The sequence below is a fragment of the Staurois parvus genome, unplaced genomic scaffold (assembly GCF_062004578.1).
Source record: "Staurois parvus isolate SC_StPar_1 unplaced genomic scaffold, SC_StPar_1.0 ptg000381l, whole genome shotgun sequence".
NCBI classification, from domain to species: domain Eukaryota; kingdom Metazoa; phylum Chordata; class Amphibia; order Anura; family Ranidae; genus Staurois; species Staurois parvus.
Genome location: NW_028318177.1, coordinates 949,165 through 976,608, shown reverse-complemented (window position 1 = coordinate 976,608; position 27,444 = coordinate 949,165). Strand labels below are relative to the sequence as shown.

The 27,444-nt window shown below is 43.6% G+C and overlaps 1 protein-coding gene across 1 annotated transcript in view; it reads right to left on the bottom strand.

Moving 5' to 3' along the window:
* Positions 1 to 22,024, bottom strand: part of PDE8A (phosphodiesterase 8A) — a 413,353-nt gene extending 391,329 nt beyond the window's left edge. Inside the window, exon 1 of the mRNA XM_089685705.1 lies at positions 21,678 to 22,024. Coding sequence (XP_089541831.1) covers positions 21,678 to 21,704 — 27 coding nt within the window. The 5' untranslated portion in view covers positions 21,705 to 22,024. The remainder of the gene's footprint in view (positions 1 to 21,677) is intronic.
* Between the last annotated feature and the right edge of the window lie 5,420 nt (positions 22,025 to 27,444).

Sequence of the window (27,444 nt, the reverse complement as noted above, 5' to 3'; positions counted from 1 at the left end):
CCTCCTGGCTTCTTGGAAGATCTCCTGGGACAAGGATAAAGGATTGAGCTCATCGCTGTCCTCAGAAAGCTTGCTACACGTGGTAGTCTTTCCCTTTGTAAATGCCAGAGGCTGATTCTGTACTCACACTGTTCTCCTTGCTCCCTGCTGCTCCAGGTCTCCATCCCATTCATGCCTCACTGCTGAATGTATCCTTCTGAACCAGCCTGAGCCCAGCCTGGAGGCTGGCCCCCCTAGAACTAGGGGACCCATCCCAGGCACCGAAAGTCTTCTCAGCACGCCATCTTCCAGCCGACTACCCTGTCAGCCTGACTCTCCCATATTCATGGACCAGTTCACCCTTCTACCAGGGCCTCCAAACCTGGGATTGGCCGGACTTCTATGAATATGTAGATCAGGTCTCCACCTCTTCCTGCTTAATGATTTCTGGAAGGTTCTATGGTCCTCCAGAGCCAGGAGGAGGTGATAGATCCACAACCTGTTGAGACATCCAGCTGACCTGCAATAACCTGACCTCAATCACAAACTCACACAACTACCATGAGTTATACACAATTATTTTACCTATAATACACTACACTATTCTAGAAGCACACTAGAGGGTGTTACACCTGTGTAACATTACTGCTTCAACAACATTGTCAACATTTAAAAAAATATTTCCAGGGACATCTTTTTTGCTGTGTGTCCAGTAAGCCATAGTAGGCAGAGATTGTACCTTAATTTGGGGCAGGGCATTCATGTAGGCCCTTTGCACACGAACATCATCATTTACTGATGTTTACTCAGGAACTTGTTGGTAGAAAGTCCCTAAGTAAAAATAAAAAACTGCGTGTAAAGACCTCAGTAATATTGAGTAATTGTAAGTAAAGTTGCATAAGCGTATAGACGAGTAAAATTCTTCTTCATTGCCAGTGTTGTAATGGACTCATTTATACTTGGTTAAACATGCTGATGAGAAAACACATGTATGCGAGAAAATTACTGCACTCAAATGTAAAATTTTCTATTTTTGATTTACAACTCTGTACTTGCTATATTACTGATCTTTACTCAGGTGTATGCAATGTCCCATAGACAACAAAGTATCTCATATAGGTAAAAATTCATGTGTAGTGCTACCCCCTTGAGAGCGCTGGTTTGTGTCCCCTTATATCCTGCACAGCCAGGCAACACGTATCCAGACACAACTTACATCCAGACACAAAGAAAAAGTCCATGGGTTTTTTTTTGTATTTATAAGGGATTTCAACTTCGATAGGGTAAAGGGATTATTTGATGCCCAATTTTACTTGATGAACAACAAGAATGAGGACAACTTCCTTCTCTGGCATACTGCAGCAACAGATATTTGACTGTATTCCCTCCGGAACAGCAACAGTCTTTAGAAAAGCAATCCCCTTCTTAGTATTTGGTGTCCATGGGTAGATTTTTAGCAAAGTTCAAACTTGTAGGAGCTCTCGGTCCCCTTAATGAAAGAAATACCAGCCCACCTGGCCACAGTATCTGATTCCATGGCAAGGGATTGGGTAAGCACTAAAATGTCCCCTGAAGACTTGCCAAGAACTTGCATCTAGCAGACTTCTCCCTTACAGGCCCAGGGGGTGTACAGGTACTCACACTGTCCTTGTCCTGTAGCTGTGTATACAACGGCTTTAAGGCCTTCCGCTGGGCTGGTTCTTTTCCAGGCTATGCAGGCTAACCTTCCCTGGATGACAGCAGGGCAGTGGAGCTCCCTCTTTCAGTTCTCCTCCTTCCTCCAACCTCCAGTCTGGAGGCAGATACTCCTTCTTCAGGGCCCCCTCCAAAGCTACACAGCAGCATTTCAACCATCCATCTTCCACCAGACTCCCCTTGCTGGTCAGGCTGTGTCATATTTATGGGCCAGTCTGCCGCACTGCCAGGCTTCCTGCCTGCAGTTGGCCAGAGTCCCATAAATATGCAGATCAGCCCCTCCTCACCTCCCCCTACTGACTTCTAGAAGCTTCTCCAAGTTTCTAGAGCAGGGGGGGTGCCAGGGGACTGACCTGTAGAGCCCTCCAGCCTGAGCTGAAGTAAACCTTCTGTCTCACACCCAGGCTTCTAGAAAGCCTCTAGCTACACTAAATAACTATCTACACTAAAGGGCACTGCACATGCAAGAGGACTTAAAATGAGCGTGGTTTCACAAGAGGAATATTGTTATACAACTTAATTTAAAAAATGTATATAGAGGAAAAATGATCATAATAGGGCAGAAACGCATGTATTGTTAATTAGTAGATTCAATTATGTATTTGTTAACCAGCATCCTAATTGTAATATATCACTGCTTTCATGATAATGCTATCATTTTGGATTTACTCTTACTTTCTGAATGTATGTAATGGCAAGGGGTGCCTGGGTGTGCTGGAGGGTTTATTGATGCTGTCTGCTGGGGGATCTGTTATCACTTGGGAAAATGCATTGTTGCTGGCGGGAAATCTGTTGTTGCTGGGGGGGGGGGCCTTATGTTGCTGGGGGGATTTAATTTTGAGGAGGGGTCCATTATTGCTGACTGCTGGAAGGTCTATTGATGTTGGCTGCTGGGAGATCTATTATTACTGGAAGAGGTTTATTGTTGCTGGGGGGTATATTGTTGCTGGGGAATCTATTATTGCTGTGGGTCTATTGTTCTTGGCTGTAGGGGATCTATTTTGCTGCTTTTCGTATCACCAGCAAATCCCATTCATATTACTGAGCATCACAAAATGGTGCTTGGTTCTGCAATGTCTAAAGGGGGCAGTACTGTGAGGTGGGAAGAGATGGAACACGGGACAGTGCTCAGAAGTGGGTAGGGGGTAGAGACAAGGGGTGACTCGGAAGAGAGGCCTGCACGTATTCTCTGAGAAAAAAAGTCGTGCCTACCTTTTTAAAAATGTGGAAGAAGGTCTCCCTTAATGCTTGCCCTTTCTACTGCCAATGGCCCTTATCATAAGAAACTCAGCATTTCCTCCATGTAATTTTCTGGTCTTTCTGCATTGGCATTCCTCTGAACCTTTTTATCTCACTTTTTCACTTAGTGAAGGTTCTGGTTCTCCTACCTACAGGTCTTTAGCAACATCCTTGTGTGTGTGGTGGGGGGAGGCATTTTTCATAACTCCCTCAAGAGATGTCTACAAGTGTCTGAAAAAAAGCAGTTCTCATTGTTCAAAGCAGCCAATTGAAGCTTCTTTGTATGCATGAGGTCACTGAAGATAGTCAAGCAAAGGTTAGCTGGTCCAGCCACTGAAGCATTTCTATTTTCCACTTTTTTGACATTGTAAATTGTATACATTGGAACCAGGAATGAGTATTTATGAGGCTAGAAAACATATTTTGCTTTGTTTAAATTTTGTGAGCTCTTAAAATATGTTACATAAGTGATGTGGAACCCCCTGACTATTCATACAAAGATTTTATGTACTGACTGTGTGATGAAAGTTATCATTTGCTGGGAATGAACCAGAAGACATGAAAGAAGGCGCACAGTGAAAACTAGTGTGAAATAAATCAGAATGCCTCAACACTCAGGCAAAAACTATCCGCACTCTGTAGGACTTTATCATTCCAACCCCATCATGGTATGATCCACCAGTTAGTTACCGGTATGTCTTTTTTTAAGGATATCTGGTACAAAGTTATTTCTGAAGAAGCTTTCTTCTCAACTAGCATATGGTTTAGGATGTACTGGTATATATATAATCTATAGTATATATATATATATATATATATATATATACTGTATATATATATATATATATATATATATATATATATAGTGTATAAAAGTATATATATACGCAGGACTGTGCAAAGGTTTTCGGCAGATGCGAAAAAATACTGTAAATTAAGAATGCTTTTGGAAAGAGAAGTATTATTGTTTTTTTTATTTTAGCAATTAACAAAATGCAAAGTAAATGAATAAAAGAGAAGTCCAAAAGAGTTTTTGCTTAGTTAAGTTACTTAGCCTTGTTTCCACGTCAGAGGGATGGCTTTTTGGATGCAATTCTACCATGAAGACCACTTTTGCCAAGACTTCTCTGGACAGTAAGTGGGTGTAGATAGTATAGCTATCCTATGAGGAAGACACACTGTTCATGATGAAATGCATCAGAGGTCTGCTTACGTGATGTCATTACGCCGGAAGTACCGGGTCAGCCATTTTCTTTGCTGTTACTGAGGATGGATGTCTCTCCTTAAGGGGGCAATGTGCATTGTTTTTAAAGAAGCGATTACTCCTGTGCATGGGATCTGTGCATTGTTTTTGTGAATATATTTATCTCTGTAAATAAAGTGATAGTCTGAAATTACTGCACTTTGAGGAGTTTTCTTTTATTCTTCCCCATATTTTACTGTCATATATGAGAGTCATTATAATCACTGATAGAAGGCTGTGAAGAGAGTTACCCAGATCAGTGGGAAAGCTGTTTGACCAAATCTAACAGTTGGTCAATGACAGGAGGTAAGGGGCAATATTAACCAATGGCAGTGCACTGAGGTGTTATTGCAGGTGGACAATGGGAACACATTCTGTGTTGTGTTTGATGAGTGGATATGACATTGGATTGGAGCACAGGAAGATTTAAATATATTGTGGACTGTGAGGATTGCTGTAAAACATTTTATTGCACTTTATGGACTTGCCCTTTACCCTTATACTCTAGTGGTGAGATGCACTCTGATACAGAGACCAATGCAGAGCCCGTAGCCCTGAAATGGACATACGGACATCGAGGGACAGTCCACTGCTGGAGCATAGGGAAGTAGTGGAGATTGCCAGTTACTGGGGAGGCAGAGGATCAGGCACATAAAATTGCTTTTGGCCTCCTAGACCTAAAGTGGTTCTAAAGGCAGACATTTTGTTTATCCTAATGCATTCTATGCATTAACCCCTTGACGCCGACCGTATGCAAATATGCGGCCTCTTGGCAGCTGGGCCTTAACACCAAGTGGCCGAATATTTGCGTACCATTTGAAAACACATATGTGCTGAGAGTGTGCGCCCTAGGCGCTCCCAGCACATATGTCAGTGTCTCACAGAAAGCTCCTGAACTCCCCTTGTGATCGGGACCTTTTCTGATCATGTGACCGCCATGACAGCGAATCATGGTGGTCACATGACCCTAAAACCCCACCTCCCGGCATCTGAAACCCCTTAAAGGGCCAGGAGGGGCCGTCGTGAAGAGGTTAAGATGAAAAAACCTTTGGATGTGGCTCCCCCCAGTCCCCCAATTATACTTACCTGAGCCTGAGCAAGATCCAGAAATGTGCATGAGAGCAGCGGCACTCCCATTTCTCTGCCTCCACACTGGCTCACACAGCTTTCAATCACAGCCAGTGAACCAATGAGGAGAGAGTGGGGGCAGGGCCAGGCCATGCTCTGTGTGTGAATAGACATGTCCGTTCACAGGAGAGTAACTCAAAAGTGAGCCTGCTTGAGTACCCCATATTAAGAGGCTTGCTATTGGGGGTCCTCAGCAAGGGGGAGGAGCCAGGACCGCTGGCAGGGGATCCAAAAAGAAGACAAGGCTGCTCTGTGCAAACCTACTGCACAGAGCAGGTAAGTATAACATGTTTGTGATTAAAAATAAACAATTCAACCTTTAGAATCACTTTAAAGTGGAACTTTAAACAGATAATTAAGTCCTGCTAGATCACTTCAGGCTGGCTAATTTTGCAGGTATAGGTATATAAAACATTAGAACTAATTGTCTATACTGTTTAAAATCCAGTAATACACTGTCTCACCCTGCTCTGCACATGCTCAGTTGCTCTCTACGTTTAGGCACTGTGCCAAATTTGTAGAGACCGATCTGCTGACAACCTAAAGATTCACTGCTGCTCAGGGTCTCTGTGCTTCAGCAAAATGGCAGCCTCCAGCAAGGAGAAACAGTAACAATACTGGAGGAAATTTACAGCTAATTTTGGTAGCATAATTATTAAGGTGTAATGCATGTACCTTGCTAAAGAACATTGTGCTCTGTTCACAAAGCGGTATCGACCACTTTAAGAAATGTGGTAAAATACTGCTCAGCGTTTTTCAATTTAATAGTTATAAAAAGGTTAAGCACCAGCAGTGGAGACTTATAGACTTCGTCCTCTTGTGTTGTATGATCACACCCTCAGAGGAAGTCATAATGATGAAACATGTCAGGGTGTAATCATACGTGACGTCAGCTCGTTGACCGGAAGTAAGGATGACTCGCTACACGGAAGTGACATGGATTGCGGAAGTGCGGTGAGATGCCATTCATACCGGCTATAAAGTTCCATGCTGATTTTGGATGACTATACAGTGTTATATGCTCACTTCACTGGATTTCTGTGAGTGTATTTTTAATGAGGAATGATTATATAATAAATTATTTAAACGGGATTACGCTATGTCGATCGTTCTTTTTTCCCATTGAGTTTTAGTGATTGATCTTTGCCGCTGTGGGGACTGCAGACCAATGATGAAGTTATTACTGGGAATTATTATTATTATTATTATACAGTATTTATAAAGCGCCAATAGTTCACTCAGCGCTGTACATTACAAAGGGGGACAGAACATGTGACAGAACAATACCAATACAATGCAAAACATGAGGGGATCGAGGGCCCTGCTCTTTCGAGCTTACAATCTAGAAGGGATGGGATAGTGGTACAGGAGGAGATAGCTGTGGGGGATGGAGTGGTAGGAAGAGTGGAGGAGGTCAGCAAGTTAGCAGGGGGTGAGGTAGGCTTCCCTGAAGAGATGGGTTTTCAGGGTGCGCCTAAAGGAGAGGAGAGTAGGTGATAATCTGATGGGTTGGGGCAGGGAGTTCCAGAGGATGGGAGACACCCTGGAGAAGTCCTGGAGGCGGGCATGGGAGGAGGAGACCAGGGAACTAGAGAGAAGGAGGTCTTGTGAGGAGCGGAGTGTGCGTGCTGGGCGGTACTTGGATATTAGGTCAGTGATGTAGTTCGGGTCAGTATGGTGGACAGCTTTGTACGTCAGTGTTAGGATTTTGAATTTGATCCGTTGCGCAATCGGAAGCCAGTGGAGGGATTGGCAGAGGGGGGTGGCGGAAATGGAGCGGTTAGAAAGGTGAATGAGTCTGGCAGCCGTATTCAGGATCGACTGAAGCGGGGATAGCCAGCGGCGAGGCAGGCCAGTGAGGAGGGAGTTGCAGTAGTCAAGTCGTGATATGATGAGGGAGTGGATGAGCTGTTTAGTGGTTTCTGGGGTTAGGAACGTGCGGATTTTGGCGATGTTGCAGAGGTGGAGTCTGCATGAGTTTGTTAAAGATTGGACTTGGGGCTGGAAGGATAGGTTGGAGTCCAGAATGACACCAAGTACTCTGGCCTGCAGAGCGGGTTTGATATTGGCGTTGTTGGATGTGATGTAGAAGTCAATGGGGGGTGGGGTTCGGGCTGGGGGGAAGACAAGGAGCTCGGTTTTGGAGAGATTCAGTTTAAGGAAGTGGAGCGACATCCAATCTGATATGTCGCTCAGTAGGTGTGTGATTTGGGCAGAGACCGAGGGGGTGAGGTGGGGGGTTGAGAGATAGATTTGTGTGTCGTCGGCATAGAGGTGGTAGTTGAAGCCGTGAGAGTGTATGAGTTGGCCAAGGGAGGAGGTGTAGATGGAGAAGAGAAGGGGCCCAAGGACAGAGCCTTGAGGGACCCCAACAGAGAGGGGGAGTGAGGGGGAGGTGGTAGCATTATAGGCAACGCTGAAAGAGCGTTGTGACAGGTAGGATGAGAGCCAGGAGAGAGCAGAATCTCTGAGGCCGAGGGAGTGTAGTATTTTGAGGAGGAGGGGGTGGTCAACTGTGTCGAAGGCCGCAGAGAGGTCAAGGAGTAGGAGCACTGAATAGTGGTCATTAGCTTTGGCGGTTAGAAGGTCGTTGGAGAGTTTGAGTAAGGCGGTTTCGGTGGAGTGTAGGGGGCGGAAGCCAGACTGTAGGGGATCGAGGAGGTTGTTGTCGTTGAGGTGAGAGCATAGGCGGGTGTAGACGAGACGCTCGAGGAGTTTAGATGTAAGTGGGAGCAGGGAGATGGGTCTGAGGTTGTTCGGGTCATTGAAAGAATGAAAGAATTATGCCAGTTAAGCCAATCAGTCATATGAGAAGTCAATATTTTTGGTGAGTGAGGTATCTGGAAGGGAGTGTGGCTCACCGGATGCACTGTGGTGATTAAAGTTGGTAACTGCAAATGGTATCAACAACGTACAGACTTTTTATATTTATAAGAGGACAGTTATTGGTGGACTGATATGCAATGTATCACCTGGTAGTGAAAAACTATTTAAGAAAATGATTTAATTCTAATTTACTCAACTTTTTATACAGTGGCGCACTGTTATAGTAGGATTGCTATTTGCTATTTACTCATAAGTATTGTTGGTTGACTTTTTTTTATATAAGACAGCTGCCTACTGCTTGTTTACTTTAGAGGTTTATCACATTCCCAGAAGCGCATAGTATTGCTATAAATAGCTATTGAATGAATATAGTATCAAAAATCACACACACACACATATAAATACCCTTCTTCCACCAATAAAAAAAAAAATGTTGTCTTTTTTATTGGTGGAAGAAGGGTATTTATATGATTTTTTATACTATTTGCTTTTAATATTTGACATTTATAAAGATATTTTGTATTTACTGAAAGTATAACTATACGAAAATTTTTTTTTATTAATTTATTTATTTTTTTACGTTTTGGATAGTGTGGAGAGGTATTAGAACACCTATTAGATGTTTACTGCTGTCTGTCCTCATTAGGGAGATTCACCCTCTCTATTTGTCCTGTTTACTATTATCATTGAAAGTGAAATGAAAAGAAAATTCTAAATTGTGGGTTGGCCCCAGAAAAGTAAAAGAGGGGATATCTTCCAATGAGGATATAGGGATTTGTGAGGTCAGGCACTGATAACAGACGAGAAGACCTGGCTTGTAGTCTCCGCTCTAATTCATCCCAAAGGTGTTCTACTGGGTTGAGGTCAGGACTCTGTGCAGGCCAGTCAAGTTCCTCCACCCCAAACTTACTCATCCATGTCCTTCTGGACCTTGCTTTGTGCACTGGTGTGCAGTCATGTTGGAACAGGAAGGGGCCATCCCCAAACTGTTCCCACAAATTTGGGTGCATGAAACTGTCCAAAATGTCTTGGTATGCTGAACTCTAAGAGTTCCCTTCACTGGAACTAAGGGGCCAAGTCCAAACCCTAAAAAACAACCCCACATCATAATCCCCCCTCCACCAAACTTTACACTTGGCACAATGCAGTCAGGTAATTACCGTTTTCCTGCCAACTGCCAAACCCAGACATGATTCATCACTCCAAAGAACACATCTCCACTGCTCTAGAGTCTAGTGGCGGCGTGCTTTACATCACTTCATCCGACGCTTTGCATTGCACTTGGTGATATACGGCTTGGATGCAGCTGTTTGGCCATGGAAACCCATTCCATGAAGCTCTCTACACATTGTTGTTGTGCTAATCTGAAGGCCACATGAAGTTTAGAGGTCTTTAGCTATTGACTCTGCAGACAGTTGGCGACTTCTGTACACTGTGTGCTTCAAAATGCGCTGATCCCGTTCTGCCATTTTATGTGGCCTACCACTTGGTGGCTGAGTTGCTGTTGTTCCCAGTTGTTCCACTTTGTTATAACACCACTAACAGTTGACTGTGGAATATTTATTAGCAAAGAAATTTCACGGATGGACTTATTGCACAGGTGGCAACCTATCATGGTACCACACTAGAATTCACTGAGATCCTGGGAGCGACCCATTCTTTCACAAATGTTTGTAGAAGCAGTCTGCATGCCTAGGTGCTTGATTGTATACACCTGTGGCCATGGAGGTGATTGGAACACCTGAATCCAATGATTCGGAGGGGTGTCCTAATACTTTTGGCAATATATTGTATGTTCTAACAAGGGAATAGGCTACTTTGATATGCACATACATTGTATTATGTTTGGAGTGATTGGGAGATTTTTTTGTAATGTATATACTAATGTATATGCTTGTATATTGACGAAAAAAAGTCTCTAAAAATCTGGTGAAATGACAGGATAAAATAAGTGTCCCTTCCCTCCAATCAGCTCTCAAAGTTCGCCTCACTGAACTCTACAGAGTGTATTTTCATCTCTCTGCCGCTTTTTTTCTGAACTGTCAAAGAAGCTTTTTAAATTCTGGTTTCTAAACGACTGTAGAGAAGAGAAGACTGCAGATAAACAGGTACAACTTATGTAAAAGGATTAGTTTAATCTCTGTGTATAACCTGAGGCCAATCACTTCACAGGGTATATATAAGGGTTTACAACCACTTTATCTTCTACGGCACATTTTTTTATATCAGTTGTAAAGCCTTCATTTATTTTACTCAAATAATGGTATTCCACACAGCAGCACCAAACCTCTTTTTCTGGGGCCCCCCACTAGTGCTGTCCACTCCTTCTCTTTGTGTTTTCCCCCATAGCAAACCACTTGCTATGGGGGCAGATGTGTGGATTCACTCCTGAGCCAGGCTGTGTGCATCCATTGACACACACAGTGTAGCTCAGCCTCACCCCGCCCCCACTCCTTCCTCACAGCAGCCAATAGCTCCCGCTGCTGCCTCTCTGTCCTGTGAGGAGAGGAACACAGACAAGCACAGCACTGGATTGAAATAGGACTCAGGTAAGTATATAGTGGAATGAGGGGGTGTTACAACTACTGGGATATTTTTTACATTAATTGAGGGAATGCATTAAAGTTCTGCTTTTAAAACCAATTTAAATGGAAAGCCATAGTTCTAGTTTAACAACTAGTCCGAGGCGTTACCGGTCGGGTGGATGTGACGGTCCAGAGAGAGCGACCTCCTTTCTGGTGTTTGTACTGGAGATGACATTGCTGGATAGAGCATCTGGCCTATATATATGCACCTCTGGTGCGTGGACACGGCGGGGTGTGGGGGACAACAGGCCTGGATGAGGCTTTCTCCTAGGAGTTTATAAAGTTTGGTGTTATGGTGTTTGATGCCATTTGTACTGGTTGCATAGACAGATCATCAGCACCCGAGCTGTCCAGCAGGCTTTCTTCATTCATGCACCAGGCCCAGCCCTGCCACCTCTCTAAGGTGCTCAGCAACAGTTGCAAGCTTGCCTCCCCCATGTACAATGCAGAGTTAGTAGCCCTGCATTGTACATGAGGGACCACCCGCAGCCCAGAGCACCAGGGAGAAGAGGACTGCACTGCAAGGGTATTTTATTGTTTTAATTAGAATCCAGTTCAGCTTTAACCACTTGCCAACCATGCTATACCTAAATGACGGCTACAGCTCGGTTGTCCAGTTCTGGGAGGGCGTCATATGACGTCCTCCCAGAACGCACCCTCCCGGGCGCGCATCCAGTGATCTCCATGATCGCTGTGTCCTATGGACACAGCTGATCACGTGATGTGGTAAAAGGCCAATCACAACGGCCTTTTACCACGTGATCGGGTGTGTCCAGTGACACAGCAGATCACCGGTAAATGCAGTTGCCAGTTATCGGCTGCACTTTCCTCACGTTGTCACAAGGAAAGTACTGCCGATAACCGGCAATTGTCAGAGGACGGATCGGCACTGATCATAAGGGCACTGATGATCAGTGCCCAGCAGTGCCACTCACCTGTGCCCATCAGTGTCACCCACCTGTGTCCATCAGTGCCCAGCAGTGCAACCACCTGTGCCTAGTAGTGCCACCCACCTGTGCCCAGAAGTGCCACCCAGCAGTGCCCCCATCAGTGCTGCCCAGAAGTGCTACCCATCAGTGCCCAGCAGTACCGCCAGTCAGTGCCATCAGTCAGTGCCACCGATCAGTGCCCATCAGTGCCGCCTATCAATGCCCACCACTGTTGCATTACACTGCAACATCATCAGTGCCGCCTCATCAGTGCCGCCTATCAGTGCCCATCAGTGCTGCCTATCAGTGCCCATCAGTGCTGCCTATCAGTGCAGCCTCATCAACATCAGTGAAGGAGAAACATTACCTCTTTGCAAACTTTTATAATAGAAACAAAGAAAAACTTTTTTTTTTCAAATTTTTTGTTTATAACACAAAAAAATAAAACACCCCGCAGTGAGTAAATACAACCAAAAGAAAGCTCTATTTGTGTGAAAAAAATGATAAAAATGTCATGTGTGTACAATGTTGCATGACCGCGTAATTGTCATTCAAAGTGCGACAGCGCTGAAAGCTGAAAATTGGCCTGGGCAGGAAGGGGATATAAGTGCCCTGTAGGCAAGTGGTTAAAGCAAACCTTCACCCATTACTAGGACTGTTTTCTTCTGGTTCCTCCCTCCTCCCTCTTACAGAAATTAAATCTGTTTCCATGTTTCTTGGAAAGCATTTTACCATGTTTGCGCTACAAGCCAGCACTTCCTGATTTCTTGCCTAGGTGAGAATTGTTGAGAAACACCCTACTGCCTACAGGAATTGCAACGCCACATCCCAGAAGACAGTCAGGGGGATTCATAAAGATGACCTCATGTGGAAGTAGTGCCTCAGCTTCCCCTTCAGGCTGCGCACCGCAGCATCACTGGTTGCTAGGAGAGAGGGTAATGGCGGTGAACATGCCGCTCGGCTACACTGCATACGGGACATGTAAACAATAAAAACAGGTGAACAGGAAGGATTTTTAATGAAGACATGCTTTGTCTCTTCTGCGTTAAATGTATTTACCCGCCTTCCCGCCTCTGTACATAGAGCTGCGAAAAACCAAAGCTGACTGACCATTCGAGCACTCGGGCACTGCCCGAGGGCCCGGGATCAGTAGGGGGCCCCATGAAATGCTCCTGGTACCTTTTATAGGCTTTTTTGGGTGTGCTTTGAGTGTGGGCAAGGACACAGGGGCCCCATGATCCCCTACTGCCCGGGGGCCCCATGAGTTGTCAGTCCGCCCCTGGTGCGGAGTGATGCTATATCAGCCTAGCCAATGAAAGTGACTGAAGATCAATACCCAGAAACTGGCAGCTCGTTGATGTCAGCACCCGATGGGGAGCTCCAGGACACTGTATTGCTGGACTGAGGGTGAGAATATTTCCACTATAATTACCTCCAGTGTCGGTATCTACACTCAGGTCCATAAGTATTGGGACATCAACACAATTCTAACATTTTTGGCTCTATACAGACTGTCAGCTTTAATTTGAGGGTATTTACATCCAAATCAAGTGAACGGTGTAGGAATTACAACAGTTTGCATATGTGCCTCCCACTTGTTAAGGGACCAAAAGTAATGGGACAATTGGCTTCTTAGCTGTTCCATGGCCAGGTGTGTGTTATTCCCTCATTATCCCAATTACAATGAGCAGATAAAAGGTCATTTCAAGTGTGCTATTTGCATTTGGAATCTGTTGCTGTCAACTCTCAAGACAAGATCCAAAGAGCTGTCACTATCAGTGAAGCAAGCCATCATTAGGCTGAAAAAACAAAACAAACCCATCAGAGAGATAGCAGAAACATTAGGCGTGGCCAAAACAACTGTTTGGAACATTCTTAAAAAGAAGGAACGCACCGGTGAGCTCAGCAACACCAAAAGACCCGGAAAACCACGGAAAACAACTGTGGTGGATGACCGAAGAATTCTTTCCCTGGTGAAGAGAACACCCTTCACAACAGTTGGCCAGATCAAGAACACTCTCCAGGAGGTAGGTGTATGTGTGTCAAAGTCAACAATCAAGAGAAGACTTCACCAGAGTGAATACAGAGGGTTCACCACAAGATGTAAAACCATTGGTGAGCCTCAAAAACAGGAAGGCCAGATTAGAGTTTGCCAAACGACATCTAAAAAAGCCTTCACAGTTCTGGAACAACATCCTATGGACAGATGAGACCGAGATCAACTTGTACCAGAGTGATGGGAAGAGAAGAGTATGGAGAAGGAAAGGAACTGCTCATGATCCTAAGCATACCACCTCATCAGTGAAGCATGGTGGTGGTAGTGTCATGGCGTGGGCATGTATGGCTGCCAATGGAGCTGGTTCTCTTGTATTTATTGATGATGTGACTGCTGACAAAAGCAGCAGGATGAAGTCTGAAGTGTTTCGGGCAATATTATCTGCTCATATTCTACCAAATGCTTCAGAACTCATTGGACTCCACTTCACAGTGCAGATGGACAATGACCCAAAGCATACTGCAAAAGCAATCAAAGAGTTTTTTAAGGGAAAGAAGTGGAACGTTATGCAATGACCAAGTCAATCACCTGACCTGAATCCGATTGAGCATGCATTTCACTTGCTGAAGACAAAACTGAAGGGAAAATGCCCCAAGAACAAGCAGGAACTGAAGACAGTTGCAGTAGAGGCCTGGCAGAGCATCACCAGGGATGAAACCCAGCGTCTGGTGATGTCTATGCGTTCCAGGCTTCAGGCTGTAGTTGACTGCAAAGGATTTGCAACCAAGTATTAAAAAGTGAAAGTTTGATTTATGATTATTATTCTGTCCCATTACTTTTGGTCCCTTAACAAGTGGGAGGCACATATGCAAACTGTTGTAATTCCTACACCGTTCACCTGATTTGGATGTAAATACCCTCAAATTAAAGCTGACAGTCTGCAGTTAAAGCACATATTGTTTGTTTCTTTTCAAATCCATTGTGGTGGTGTATAGAGCCAAAAATGTTAGAATTGTGTCGATGTCCCAGTATTTATGGACCTACTGTATAACTGGAGGTAATTATTTATGAATCTGGTGCATGAGAAGTACCACTTTGTAACAGTAGCACTAATAATAACACCCCAAACCTACTGCACATATTGGGAAAGTTACAGAAACATGCAGGAGGTATTTTTGAATCTGGTACATGCTTTTTTAACAAGTTATAGGTAACAATTCATTAACTGTTTTCCCATCGCCCTATAGTAGAAGTACTCTTACAGGGGGGCAGGGCTGTGCAAAATCATGTATATATACACGTGGTTTGCATATCCAGATAGATCAGGTGTGTCCAAACTATGGCCCTCCAGCTGTTGAAGTCCCATCATGCCTCTGCCTCTGGGTGTCTTGCCTGTGGATGTCAGAGTCTTGCAAGGCCTCATGGAACTTGCAGTTCCTCAACACCTGGAGGGCCATAGTTTGGACACCCCTGGGGTAGATGGTGTGCACGCCGCCCTACCAGCACCACCTTTTTGGCTAGTGATGTCAATCATTGGGTCCCGACACCGGCAATCACCGAGTAAAGCTGTCAGGGGAGAGACCTGTGTGTAAACAACACGTCTCTCTCCTGCCAGCAAGGACATGCAGATGTGTATTTCTCTGCACAGCAAAGAAATACACAGCAGCATGTTTCCCTAATAAAACACACAGCACATAATGTAAAACAGCACACAGCACACAGTTAACCCTTTGATCGCCCCAGATGTTAACCCCTTCCTGTAAAGCGAAACAAAAAGAAAGCGCACCAACCTTTCGCATTACCTCAGTAAAATGTGATTTTATTGAATTTAAAATATACTCACAAACAGAGAAGTATAACAAACGTGTAAAATCCTTATCGAGACTCAAGGAGTCTGAGACCAGCGCGAGTCTTATCACGAGGGAAGATTGCCAAAATCCGTCCGACGCGTTTCGAAGGGAGTCCCTTCTTCATCAGAAGCTCTGACTTTGAGAATCTCCCCTCATTATAAGACTCACGCTGGTCTCACACTCCTTGAGTCTCGCTAAGGATTTTATACGTTTGTTATACTTCTCTGTTTGTGAGTATATTTTAAATTCAATAAAATCACATTTTACTGAGGTAATGCGCAAGGTTGGTGCGCTTTCTCTTTATTTCGCTTTACAGTACTGGTCGGGTTTCCCCAGCCTTGTTTAGAGCCGCACAACCTTTGATGCATTGGTGGTGAATTTTTTCAAGTTCCCTGTCCATCATCCACCCTTGCTCTGGGCCATAGAGCGCAGGAGGTGTTGTTTTTGTTAACCCCTTCCTGCCCAGTGTCATTAGTTCAGTGTCAGCGCTTTTTATTAGCACTGATTACTGTATTAGTGACACTGGAGATGTCAGTGGCCGCTAGTCAGTTCCCCCCCAGTGCCAGAATGCCCACCGCAGTCCTGCTATAAGTTGCTGCCATTACTAGTATAAAAAAGTAAAAATAAAAATTCCAGTATATATCTCTATTTGTAAACGCTATAACTTTCACGTAAACCAATTCATTTACACATATTGGGATTTTATTTTTAGCAAAAACATGTAGCAGAATACATTTTGGCCTAAATTTATGAAGAAATTAGATTTTTTACATTTTTTACTGGATATGTTTTATAGCAAAAAGTCAAAAATATTGTTTTTTTTTTTCAAAATTGTGGGTCTTTTTTTGTTAATAACGCATCTATTTGTGGGAAAAAAGGACATAAATTTAATTCATATACAGTGTTTCATGACCGTGCAATTGTATGTTAAAGTAACACAGCGCTGTATTGCAAAGAAATGGCCTGGTTAGGAAGGGGGTAAACCCTCTGGAGGGCATGTGGTTAAAGGTTATCGCATGCGTTATGTCGGTCACATGACCACATATCGCATGTGATACTGAAAATGTCAATTCACTATTGCTTGTATGAGTTATTTACCGAAAACAGCACAAATGCTCAGCAAATACCGCATAAAAAGGCGTCAAAGTTAATTCACTCAAGGAAATAAATAAATGCGGTAACTAAGTAGTGGTCCAGGCTTGTGATAAGTATGCGATAAATATGAGAATTGTCAGGCCTGGTTTAGAGGGTCAGGGATTGGTCTGAAATCTAAAAAAAATAAATGGGAAAGTGCAAGCTCGGCCAGGTGTCAGCTAGATTCCAGTCTGGAGTTCTTTCTGGAGGCTGGCAGACTGCATAGCACAGACGGAGCCCTCTGCATCCAATCTCCTAGAATTTAAAGTGCAGAAGAGGGAGCTGAGAAGATCAAGAAAGGTCATTTTAAAGGAAAGAGGCTTTAAGGAGGGCACATTGCTGGATTATTACACCGATGCTAATACCCTCCAGAAGTTCCAGTTGTCCATTGCACTAATTAAGGAGTTATAAGCCTAACTCCTAGGTTACCTTGAGCCCTCAACCCATCAAAATCATGCAATACCAGCCAGGACATTTTTTTGGAAAACATCCTATCAGATGGTAGCTGGTGAGATAGTGGGAGTTTCCATGTAATAACTTTCCAGAATCCTTTCAGGACTGGGATCAAATTAAAAATTATTTTTAGGGATCATATCTACCACAACAGCAAGGCTACCACTCCTTACAGTGGAGCTTCACACAAATGGGGAAGTTCTGCTTTAAGGCTTTGTCCCCCGCTCCCTGTTAAGGATTGGTACCTTTGGGGGGAGAGTACCCGAATTTGATAGGTACCCGCTCCCACTTCCACCATGACCACCTAGGCAATCACAAGCGGAAGTTGTCCTCCCTCCTCTTAGTCTTCCGGGACAAGTGACAGGTTCAGAACACTACGTGGCCATTCACAAAGCTCAGCGCTAGTTGCGCATGCACAGTGGGCACCCGGCTGTGAAGTCGCAAGCCGGGTGCCCATACTGATGATACCGGCATCAGGGAATAGAGGACGGCAGGTGAACCCGGCTGGTATGAGGACACCGCTGGATCATGGGACTGGTGAATGCCTGTCTTTAATTTTTTGTAGCTGCTGCCTTTTATTTTTTTAATTTTGACAGAACCTCCGTTTTAAATATCCAAGTAGTATGTGACATATCACAGGTATTGTCAAAGGATGTGACATTTATGCGAAATGTTTGCAATAAGTTACTGCAGGGTTTCATGCGGTAATGACCACATAATAAGAAAATTTAATGCATGCGATATATTAACCCTTTGATGCCAATCACACTCAAATATACGGCCTCTCGGCATCTGAGCCTTGACGCCGCATATTTGCGTGCAATTAGAAAATACATAAGTGCTGAAAGCGCGTGCCCTTTGCGCTCCCAGCACATACTGTATGTCCGCAACTCCCAGAAAGTTCCGATTAGGGGCGGACTGACCATTTGGAAACTCAGGCACTGCCCGAGGGCCCGAGGTCAGTAGGGGGCCCCATGAGATGCCCCTGGTACCTTTTTCATAGGCTTTTTTGAGTTTGGGCAAGGACTCGGGGGCCCCATGATCCCCTATTGCCCGGGGGCCCCATGAGTTGTCGGTCTGCCCCTGTTTCCGATCATGTGACCGCCGTGACAGTGAATCACGGCGGTCACATGACCCTAAAACCCCGCCCCGCCTACCGGCTTCTGAAACTCTTAAAGGGCCGGGAGGCACCGGTGCGAAGAGGTTAAGGAGAATTTCTTAGTGAGCTACACCATTTTTTTTTTTTTTAAATAATCTGCATTATTTTACCACACACTCGGATGCAGCAAAATATTGCTTAATGAATTATCCCCATAGTTCCAGAAAACTGTTGGTAATGCTTTTTTGAAATCGCCCGAGTGTTTTACACAGGTGCGCATTCAAGCGGCAAGATCACTGCATGTGCAGACATAACAGCGCTATTTGCCAGGTATTGGACCTGGAAGAGACTTGCGGAATTTGGGCGCATGTGCACAGATGCTACTGGGTTTTGGTATCTTGGATTTTGCAGAGGACTGCACATCTGTGTGCAGGCACAGAAATACCTTCCAAATGCACAGATATGCTGCAGGTCTCTGCCAGGTCCAAAATATTAACGGGTAATACCGTACGTAATTTTTAAGGATGGTGGCGGTAAATATTACAGAGGCAAAGTTGCTTTTGAAGACACCTGAGCTTTTTTTTTAGCTCTATACCCTCACATGAGAAAAGGTGTTCATAACTTCATGAAACTGTTGTGTCACCTCTGCTACTTCCCTTAACTAAGCTTAGGGCAAATCTCAGTGTCTTAGTAGTAGTAAGCCACAATTTTCATAGATGTTTCATGATTTTCATATTTGTTTGAGATCGCTAATTACTGTGTTACTCAGTAGAGGCTTGGTCTCTAGGTGGACCTGTATCTTTAAAGCCAACAGGGCAACTAATCCGTATTGCTGCTGGGTAACCCATACTTATCCCATCTTTCTGTCCTTTATGTGCACTCACATGACCTTCCAAATTATAGCTCTAAGATCACTGTTGACTTCCAAAGGTTTCCTAGCACCTACCACACTGTACTGGCAGATCCTGTTGTCAACATCTTAACTGCATAGAGCTCAGCAGTAAAAATAAATCCTTACTCCATATGGTGGCCTGGATTCTCCCCGCTCTGTACAGCTGCCATCAGCAAACTCTTATTGGCTTATTTAGTAAGGAATCCCCAACTGAAGTCATGATGTGCAAAGTGCAGAAACTCAGCAAATCATCAAAAATATCTTTTACTGGCCACATTGAAAATCTGATTGGTTATTATATATCAGTACACATTGCACATCATCATGGCTTTTTATTCTGCTGATGTAAAATCAGAATGTTCCTTACAAAAGCATCTCAGCTTTAGAAGGTTAGTCTGTAGAAGCGTTTGTCCCTGGAAATGTCCCTGCTCAAGGCTGACCAGCTGTACTATGAATATTCAATATTTCTGTGTGATGATCTATGTTAATGATTCATTCATTCGTTATGTATGCTTTGTGTAATTTTATTAAAAGCAGAAGAGGAAAAAAATATAAAGAATATGGCTTAATGATTTGCAGCACTGGGGTGCCCAGTTTGAGACCCACTTAAGACACTATCTGTTTGGAGATTGCATGTTCTCCCTGTGCTGTGGGTTTCCTGCCACACTTTAATGCCTAATTCCAGCAAAAAAAAGATAAGGACTGAAGCTGCACTGCAAGGGTTAAATGCCTGTCTAGGGGATGGCAAAAGCAGTTTTGCTTACCTAACCCTATGTTCTATGCTCCTGCAGTGGACTGCCCTTTGACATCCTCAAGTCCAATGTGGGGCTATGATGACTTGATGACGTCAGAGGACCTGTGACTGCCAGAGCATAGGGGATATAAGGCTGAGGGGACTGGTCTTGCAGTGCATTGGGTTGGGTAAGTTCAATTTGGTCCTAGTATGTGTGCATGTAAGACAGGGACCTTAGATTGTAAGCTTCTTGAAGGCAGGGACTGATGTGAATGCACAGTATGCAAAGTGCTATTGGTGCTATATAAATATAAATACCTGTCCTTTATTTAAAAAAAAAGTTACACTGTGTATATATATATATATATATATATGTATATATATATATATATATATATATATAAAATTATGAAACAAGTCAAGCACTGCGTAAATAGTCGACATTATGCTCATACTTGTAATAAATACAATTTTATATATATATATATATATATATATATATATATATATACATACATACATACATACACACGCATGCACACACACTGTTATTCAAACAATATAAACATCCCAGCTGGGTACAGATAGGTCTCCGTGGCCCTCAGAGACATTATTCTGATGACAATAGCACCGCAGCAGTCCCTGGAAATTATTTTAAATTGTTCGCAACTCTGTAACACATAGCTAAGCTTTGCACTGCTAGCAGTAAGACATCCCACTCACACATGTCTGTCCTGCAACACTAATGCAGCATTATAGCTGCTGCTGATACTATATTATAGGTGCTTCCTGTATTATATGTTATATTATAATTGCTGTATCTGTTATAGTACAGGTGCTAGCTCTAAATTATATTAAAATACAGGTGATTCCTTCATTATACATTATATTTAGATGCTTTCTTTAGTATATATGTTATATTATAACTGCTGCTTCAATTAAGTTATAGGTGCTGTCTCTAATATATATTATATGAAAGCTGCTGCCTCTATTTTATATTATCTTGAAGGTGATTCCTCTATTATGTGTTACATTATAGTTGCTGCTTCTATTATTTTATAGGTGCTACCTCTATTCTATGTCACATTATAGTTGCTGCTTCTATTATTTTATAGGTGCTATCTTTATTCTGTGTCATATTATAGTTGCTGCTTCTATTATTTTATAGGTGCTACCTCTATTCTGTCACATTATAGTTGCTGCTTCTATTATTTTATATGTGCTACCTCTATTCTGTCACATTATAGTTGCTGCTTCTATTATTTTATAGGTACTATATTTATTCTATGTCATATTATAGTTGCTGCTTCTATTATTTTATAGGTACTATCTTTATTCTATGTCATATTATAGTTGCTGCTTCTATTATTTTATAGGTGCTACCTCTATTCTATGTCATATTATAGTTGCTGCTTCTATTATTTTATAGGTAATACCTCTATTCTGTCACATTATAGTTGCTGCTTCTATTATTTTATAGGTGCTACCTCTATTCTGTCACATTATAGTTGCTGCTTCTATTATTTTATAGGTGCTACCTCTATTCTATGTCACATTATAGTTGCTGCTTCTATTATTTTATAGGTGCTACCTCTATTCTATGTCATATTATAGTTGCTGCTTCTATTATTTTATAGGTGCTATCTTTATTCGATGTCACATAATAGTTGCTGCTTTTATTTTATAGAAGCTGCTTCTATTCTGTTTAATCCAAACAGCAAAAGGTAAGGCTGGCATTGTGCATAACACGTTTCCCCATCACTCAGCTTTAATTACCCTCCAGAGGCAGTCATCAGTGCCCATGTATGCATTGCAGATCTATGCATCCACCTCCATTAGCAAATGAAGCAAAACATAAATCCATCAATAAGGTAACATGAACCTTTGGCTTCTTACCTGATGCACAGGACCATTGCGCTCCATCGCCTTGATTTTATTTATTTTTTTCTTGCAGTCAATACTGCAGGGATTATTCCACCGGCATTTAGACACAAGTATAAAACCAAGCCATTCAACCAATAGGGAGAAAAAAAAGAAGAAGCAGTCACGGTATCCCAGAGAGGAGAGTCATGTCTGGCTTTTGTCTCTTACTACATACTAAAGTACCAGGCAATCAGTAACCTGCTACCCAGCCAGGTCTGCCAGCTCCTGGAAAGCACAGGCTGCAAAGATCTGTCAGTTCCTTTTATTCCACATCCACACTGTCTCTTCCAGCACAGACACTATACTTGGGTCTCTACAGAAAAAAAGAAAAAAAAGAAAAACTTGACAGACCAGTGTTAATTCAATTTTGTAGCCACTCCCTCATCTCTCATGGCTTGCCTAGATCATAAAAACCAGAGGCAAGGTCACCAAGCAACCAGATTTCACGTCATACTGGCAATAAAGTCAGCAGCTCCTATTCAATGGATTACCTGGCTGTGTAGGGTAGAAAGCTCAGACCTTCTGCTTTCTTATCTCTCCGATAAGTCAGTGTGCAGTCACAGAGCATTGCACTTCTTTACAAGAAAAGTCTGTATCTTTATGTCCCATGTATGAGAGCTGTCAAATGTTTATGGCTTGTGATGGAGGTGTGCCTCCAGGGTTGGACTGTGAACCTGGACTAATGTGAAATACTGTACATCCACCGATACCAGAATTAGACTCTGGACTTCATTATGTACTGTATAAAATGGACTAGATGTATACTCCAAACATTAAAGCTGAACTCCGGGATAAACAAACATTGTCTAAATACAAGGGCCATGTGTATTCTTACTTAGCCGCTTGCCGACTGCCTCCCGTAGGAGTAAGGTGGCAGAGCGGCTCTCCTGTGCGGGATCACACAGATCTAGTATGTGATCTGGCACTTCTGAGTAGGGCACGCGTGATTAGTCACAGCACAAGCCGATCAGCAGGTGCCGGTCAATGGTTGACTGCTGGGACCCGCTGATCGGCGAGCAGGAAGACAGGACAGAGCTCTGTTCTGTCAGTGGCGATGTGCCAGTTTTTGTTTCCCTGCAAAGCAGAGAATAAAAACCAGCACATTCCTTAGGAAAAGCACCTCACAGTGCATATATTAACACTGGTTAGGCACACATTTAACCCTTTGGTCACCCTAGATGTTTCACCCCTTCACAGCCAATGTCATTAGTACAGTGACAGTGAATAATTTTAGCACTGATCACTGTATAAAGCCTAATTCACACTGGCATTGAAAGCAGGAGTTTGATGGGCGTCTATGCAAATGATACAATGGACAGCACATAGTGCTGTTCACATTATCAAAACATAAAGCATTTGTGGTGTGTTGCTTTAAAATTGAAGCCTCATGTCGAGTCTGGAGGAGTTTGAAGCCTTTCAGCGCCTCCCATTCAAGTCTATGGTGACGCTCTGCAAACCTGCTGGCAGGCGTTTGTGGGATATTTGCAGTGCGATTGCGGCACGTTACTAACATTATAGTTTAGTATAGGCGTTTTTGGTGTGGATTTAACACTTGTAAAATGCTTATAAAATGGGTCAAAACCATGCATAGGGTGTTTGGGGGGAGTTTTTAATGCAAGTAAAATGCCAGTACAATGCCAATACTAAAGCTTATTAACGCTTGTCTAACACCCTTACTAATGCCATAGGAGCATTTGTTAAGAGCAGGGGCGGACTGACAACTCATGGGGCCCCGGGCAATAGGGGATCATGGGGCCCCTGTGTCCTTGCCCAAACTCAAAAAAAGCCTATGAAAAAGGTACCAGGGGCATCTCATGGGGCCCCCTATTGACCCCGGGCCCTCGGGCAGTGCTCGAGTTTCCCAATGGTCAGTCCGCCCCTGGTTAAGAGTTAGACATTTAGTCGAGTGTGAACAAGCCCTTAGTGTCACTGATTCCCTCAAAGTGTCAAAAGTTCCAGTTAGTGTCAAATTGCCCACCATACTATAACTATATCAGTCGCTTATCGCCGCCATTAAAAGTATGAATAAAAAATAAATAAAATACCAGTATATATACCATAGTTTGTAGATGCTGTAACTTTTGCGAAAACCAATCAATATACACTTGTTGGGATTTTTTTTTACCACTAATATAGCAGAATACATTTTGGCCAAAATGTATGAAGAAACTTTACTTTTTATTTTTTTTATTGAATATGTTATAGCAAAAAGTAAAATATAATGTTAAAAAAAAAAATCTGTCTTTTTTCATTTTGAGTGCAATAAAGCACAGTGGTGATCAAATACCACCAAAAGAAAGCTCTATTTGTGTGAAAAAATGCTATAAATTTAACTGTGTACAGCCTTGCATTACTGTGCAATTGTCGTTTAAAGTACCACAGTGCCAAAAAGCAAAAAATGGCCTGGTCATGAAAGGGGGTTGAAATCTTCCAAAGGTCAAGTGGTTAAAGCGATTGTAAACCTCAGACATTAAATATGCCCATACAATATCCCTCTATAGTGTTAACATGTCTCTATCCAGAGCACCAGTGGTGTAATTTTGGCTTTGTGCTGACCTAGGCAAGAGTACAATTTGCCCCCCATCCAAATTGGAGCCAGTGATGGCATAGTGATGGAAGGGGGGTGGAAGAGAGAGGGGAGAAGGGAGGGGGAGAGAGAGGGGAGGAGGGAGAGAGAGGGGAGGAGGGAGTGGGAGAGAGAGAAGAGGAAGGAGGGGGAGAGAGAGGGGGGAAGGGGGAGAGAGAGAGAGAGAGGGAGGAGGGAGGGGGGAAAGAGAGAGGGGGACAGAATGAGAGGGAGAGAGAGGAGTGACACAAAATGACATCCACCACCAGCATAGCTCACAGAATGACATCAGCCACCAACGCAACTCACAGGATTACATCCACCACCGGCACAACTCACAGCGGAGGGGAGAGCAAGAGGGAGAGAGTAGAGAAAGAGAGTTGTTCCATCCACTACCGTCACAACTCATCAAATGACATCCGCCACCGGCACAACTCATCGAATGACATCTGCCACCGGCACAACTCATCGAATGACATCCATCACTGGCACAACTCATCAAATGACATACGCCACCAGCACAACTCATCGAATGACATCTGCTGCCGGCACAGCTCACAGAATGACATCCACCACCAGTACAGCTCACAGAATGACATCCACCACCAGTACAGCTCACAGAATGACATCCACAACCGGCACAACTCACAGCGGAGGAGAGAACAAGAGGGGGAGAGTGGAGAAAGAGAGTTGTTCCATCCATCACCGGCACAACTCATCGAATGACATCCGCCACCAGCACAACTCATCAAATGACATCTGCCACCGGCACAACTCATCGAATGACATCCGCCACTGGCACAACTCATCGAATGACATCTGCAACCGGCACAGCTCATAGAATGACATCCACCACCAGTACAGCTCACAGAATGACATCCACCACCGGCACAGCTCACAGAATGACATCCGCCACCAGCACAACTCATTGAATGACATCCGCCACCAGCACAACTCATTGTATGACATTCGCTGCCGAAACAGCTCTCAGAATGACATCCACCACCAGTACAGCTCACAGAATGACATCCGCCACCAGTACAGCTCAAAGAATGACATCCGCCACCAGTACAGCTCACAGAATGACATCCACCACTGGTACAGCTCACAGAATGACATCCACCACCAGTACAGCTCACAGAATGACATCCTTCAACAACACAACTTACAGATTTACATCCACCACCGGCACAACTCACAGCGGAGGAGAGAGCAAGAGGGAGAGAGTGGAGAAAGAGAGTTGTTCCATCCACCACCGGCACAACTCATCTAATGACATCCGCCACCAGCACAACTCATCGAATGACATCTGCTACCGACACAGCTCACAGAATGACATCCACCTCCGGCACAACTCATCGAATGACATCTGCCACCAGCACAACTCATTGAATGACATCCGCTGCCGGCACAGCTCTCAGAATGACATCCGCCACCAGTACAGCTCTCAGAATGACATCCGCCACCAGTACAGCTCTCAGAATGACATCCGCCACCAGTACAGCTCACAGAATGACATCCATCACCAGTACAGCTCACAGAATGTCATCCACCATCGGTACAGCTCACAGAATGACATCCGCCACCAGTACAGCTCACAGAATGTCATCCACCACCAGTACAGCTCACAGAATGACATCCGCCACCAGTACAGCTCACAGAATGACATCCGCCACCGGCACAGCTCACAGAATGACATCCGCCACCAGTACAATTTACAGAATGACATCCACCACCGCCACCGGCACAGCTCAAGAATGACATCCACCAAGCACTGTCGAAGCCATGATCAGGACTGGGAGGGAGAGTCTGACACCACCCGACAGTACGCAGCCTCTCATGGATCCCAGCACAGACTGCTGCAAACATAATGGCTCCTGTGTGATGACTCAACTCCTCTACACCATCTTCAGGTGCTCTTGCAGTGCCTCGCCTGCTTCTCCTTCCTCTGTCACCTGCCTTTTCTAGCGGTTTTTGAGCTTTTAAAAAACACTGGTGTGCATGGAGCCTCATACCTTACTGTATTTTTTGCAATATGCTTCTATTTCAAATTCAAATTAATTTTTTTATTCAAATTCATGTTTGAATTTTAATTCAGGCAATTCGTTTTGATATAATTTATTTCAGATTTGTTGAAATTCATAACTGTTGTGATTCAGAAATTCGGATACATCCAAAAAAATAACGAAAATTTTAACTGAATTTCGGTTCGTAATGAAACAGATCGTGCATGTCCATATACAGCAGTACAGCCTGACAGTGGTTCTAATCTCTCTATACTCCATACAAAACTGAAAAAAAAAATGTTACCTTCAGTTATCAAAATCGTTTTGTTTTTTTTGCTGCTGTACCCTCCTTTTGGGCATTATGAGAAATGGCTCTCTCCACGCAGGATAATAAACTAAATCTGCAGGTAAATAAGAGAACCGGAACCTTCATTAAAAGTGGAGTGGAAGACAGCCTCCACCCGGGACAGGGCCTTTGTGAACAGATCGGACTCCCTTCCTGGGAAAAGAATCATTAATGTAATCAAAGTAAGTGAAAGCAGAATAACTACTGCAACCAGCATATAAGTATATAGATTCACACCAGCATAGAAATAATACAAGCTTTATATAAGAAAAAAAAATAATAACAGTACATACATTCAATGTACAAACAGATATTATAACAAAGGGCCCGATAGGAGTCCTGGTGGAATTGTGCACATATAACCAGGTATAGTACAGTACAGTTATTTATAGAGATACCTCCAGGTGAATGTTGCAGCAATGTCCTGTTGCAGGGGCTCTTGAGGTTGATGCAGCATCTGTCTTTGTGTTGGAGACCTGAAGACAAGATCTGTGGTAATGAAGAGACCCTTCAGTCATTACCCAACCAGTCTGGAACGCATTTCTAGTTATCTGGCACTGTGCATGTGAGATAGTAATAGGACGGATATACTTGTTTGTCATGAGGATTCAGCAATACACTCAAGAAGCTTTGGGAAGCTGCAGTTAGAATATAGAAATACTTATTCTGATATCTTCTGATAATGTGTTAGTACCGTGGACAAGACGTGACTGAGACCCTCTCTCTCTCCACTTCCTTCTATCATGATATTTTCCCAACAACCCCAGAGCCAGGAAGTGACATACAAATTATTTTTTACAGTGCGATACTAGCAGCTGACAG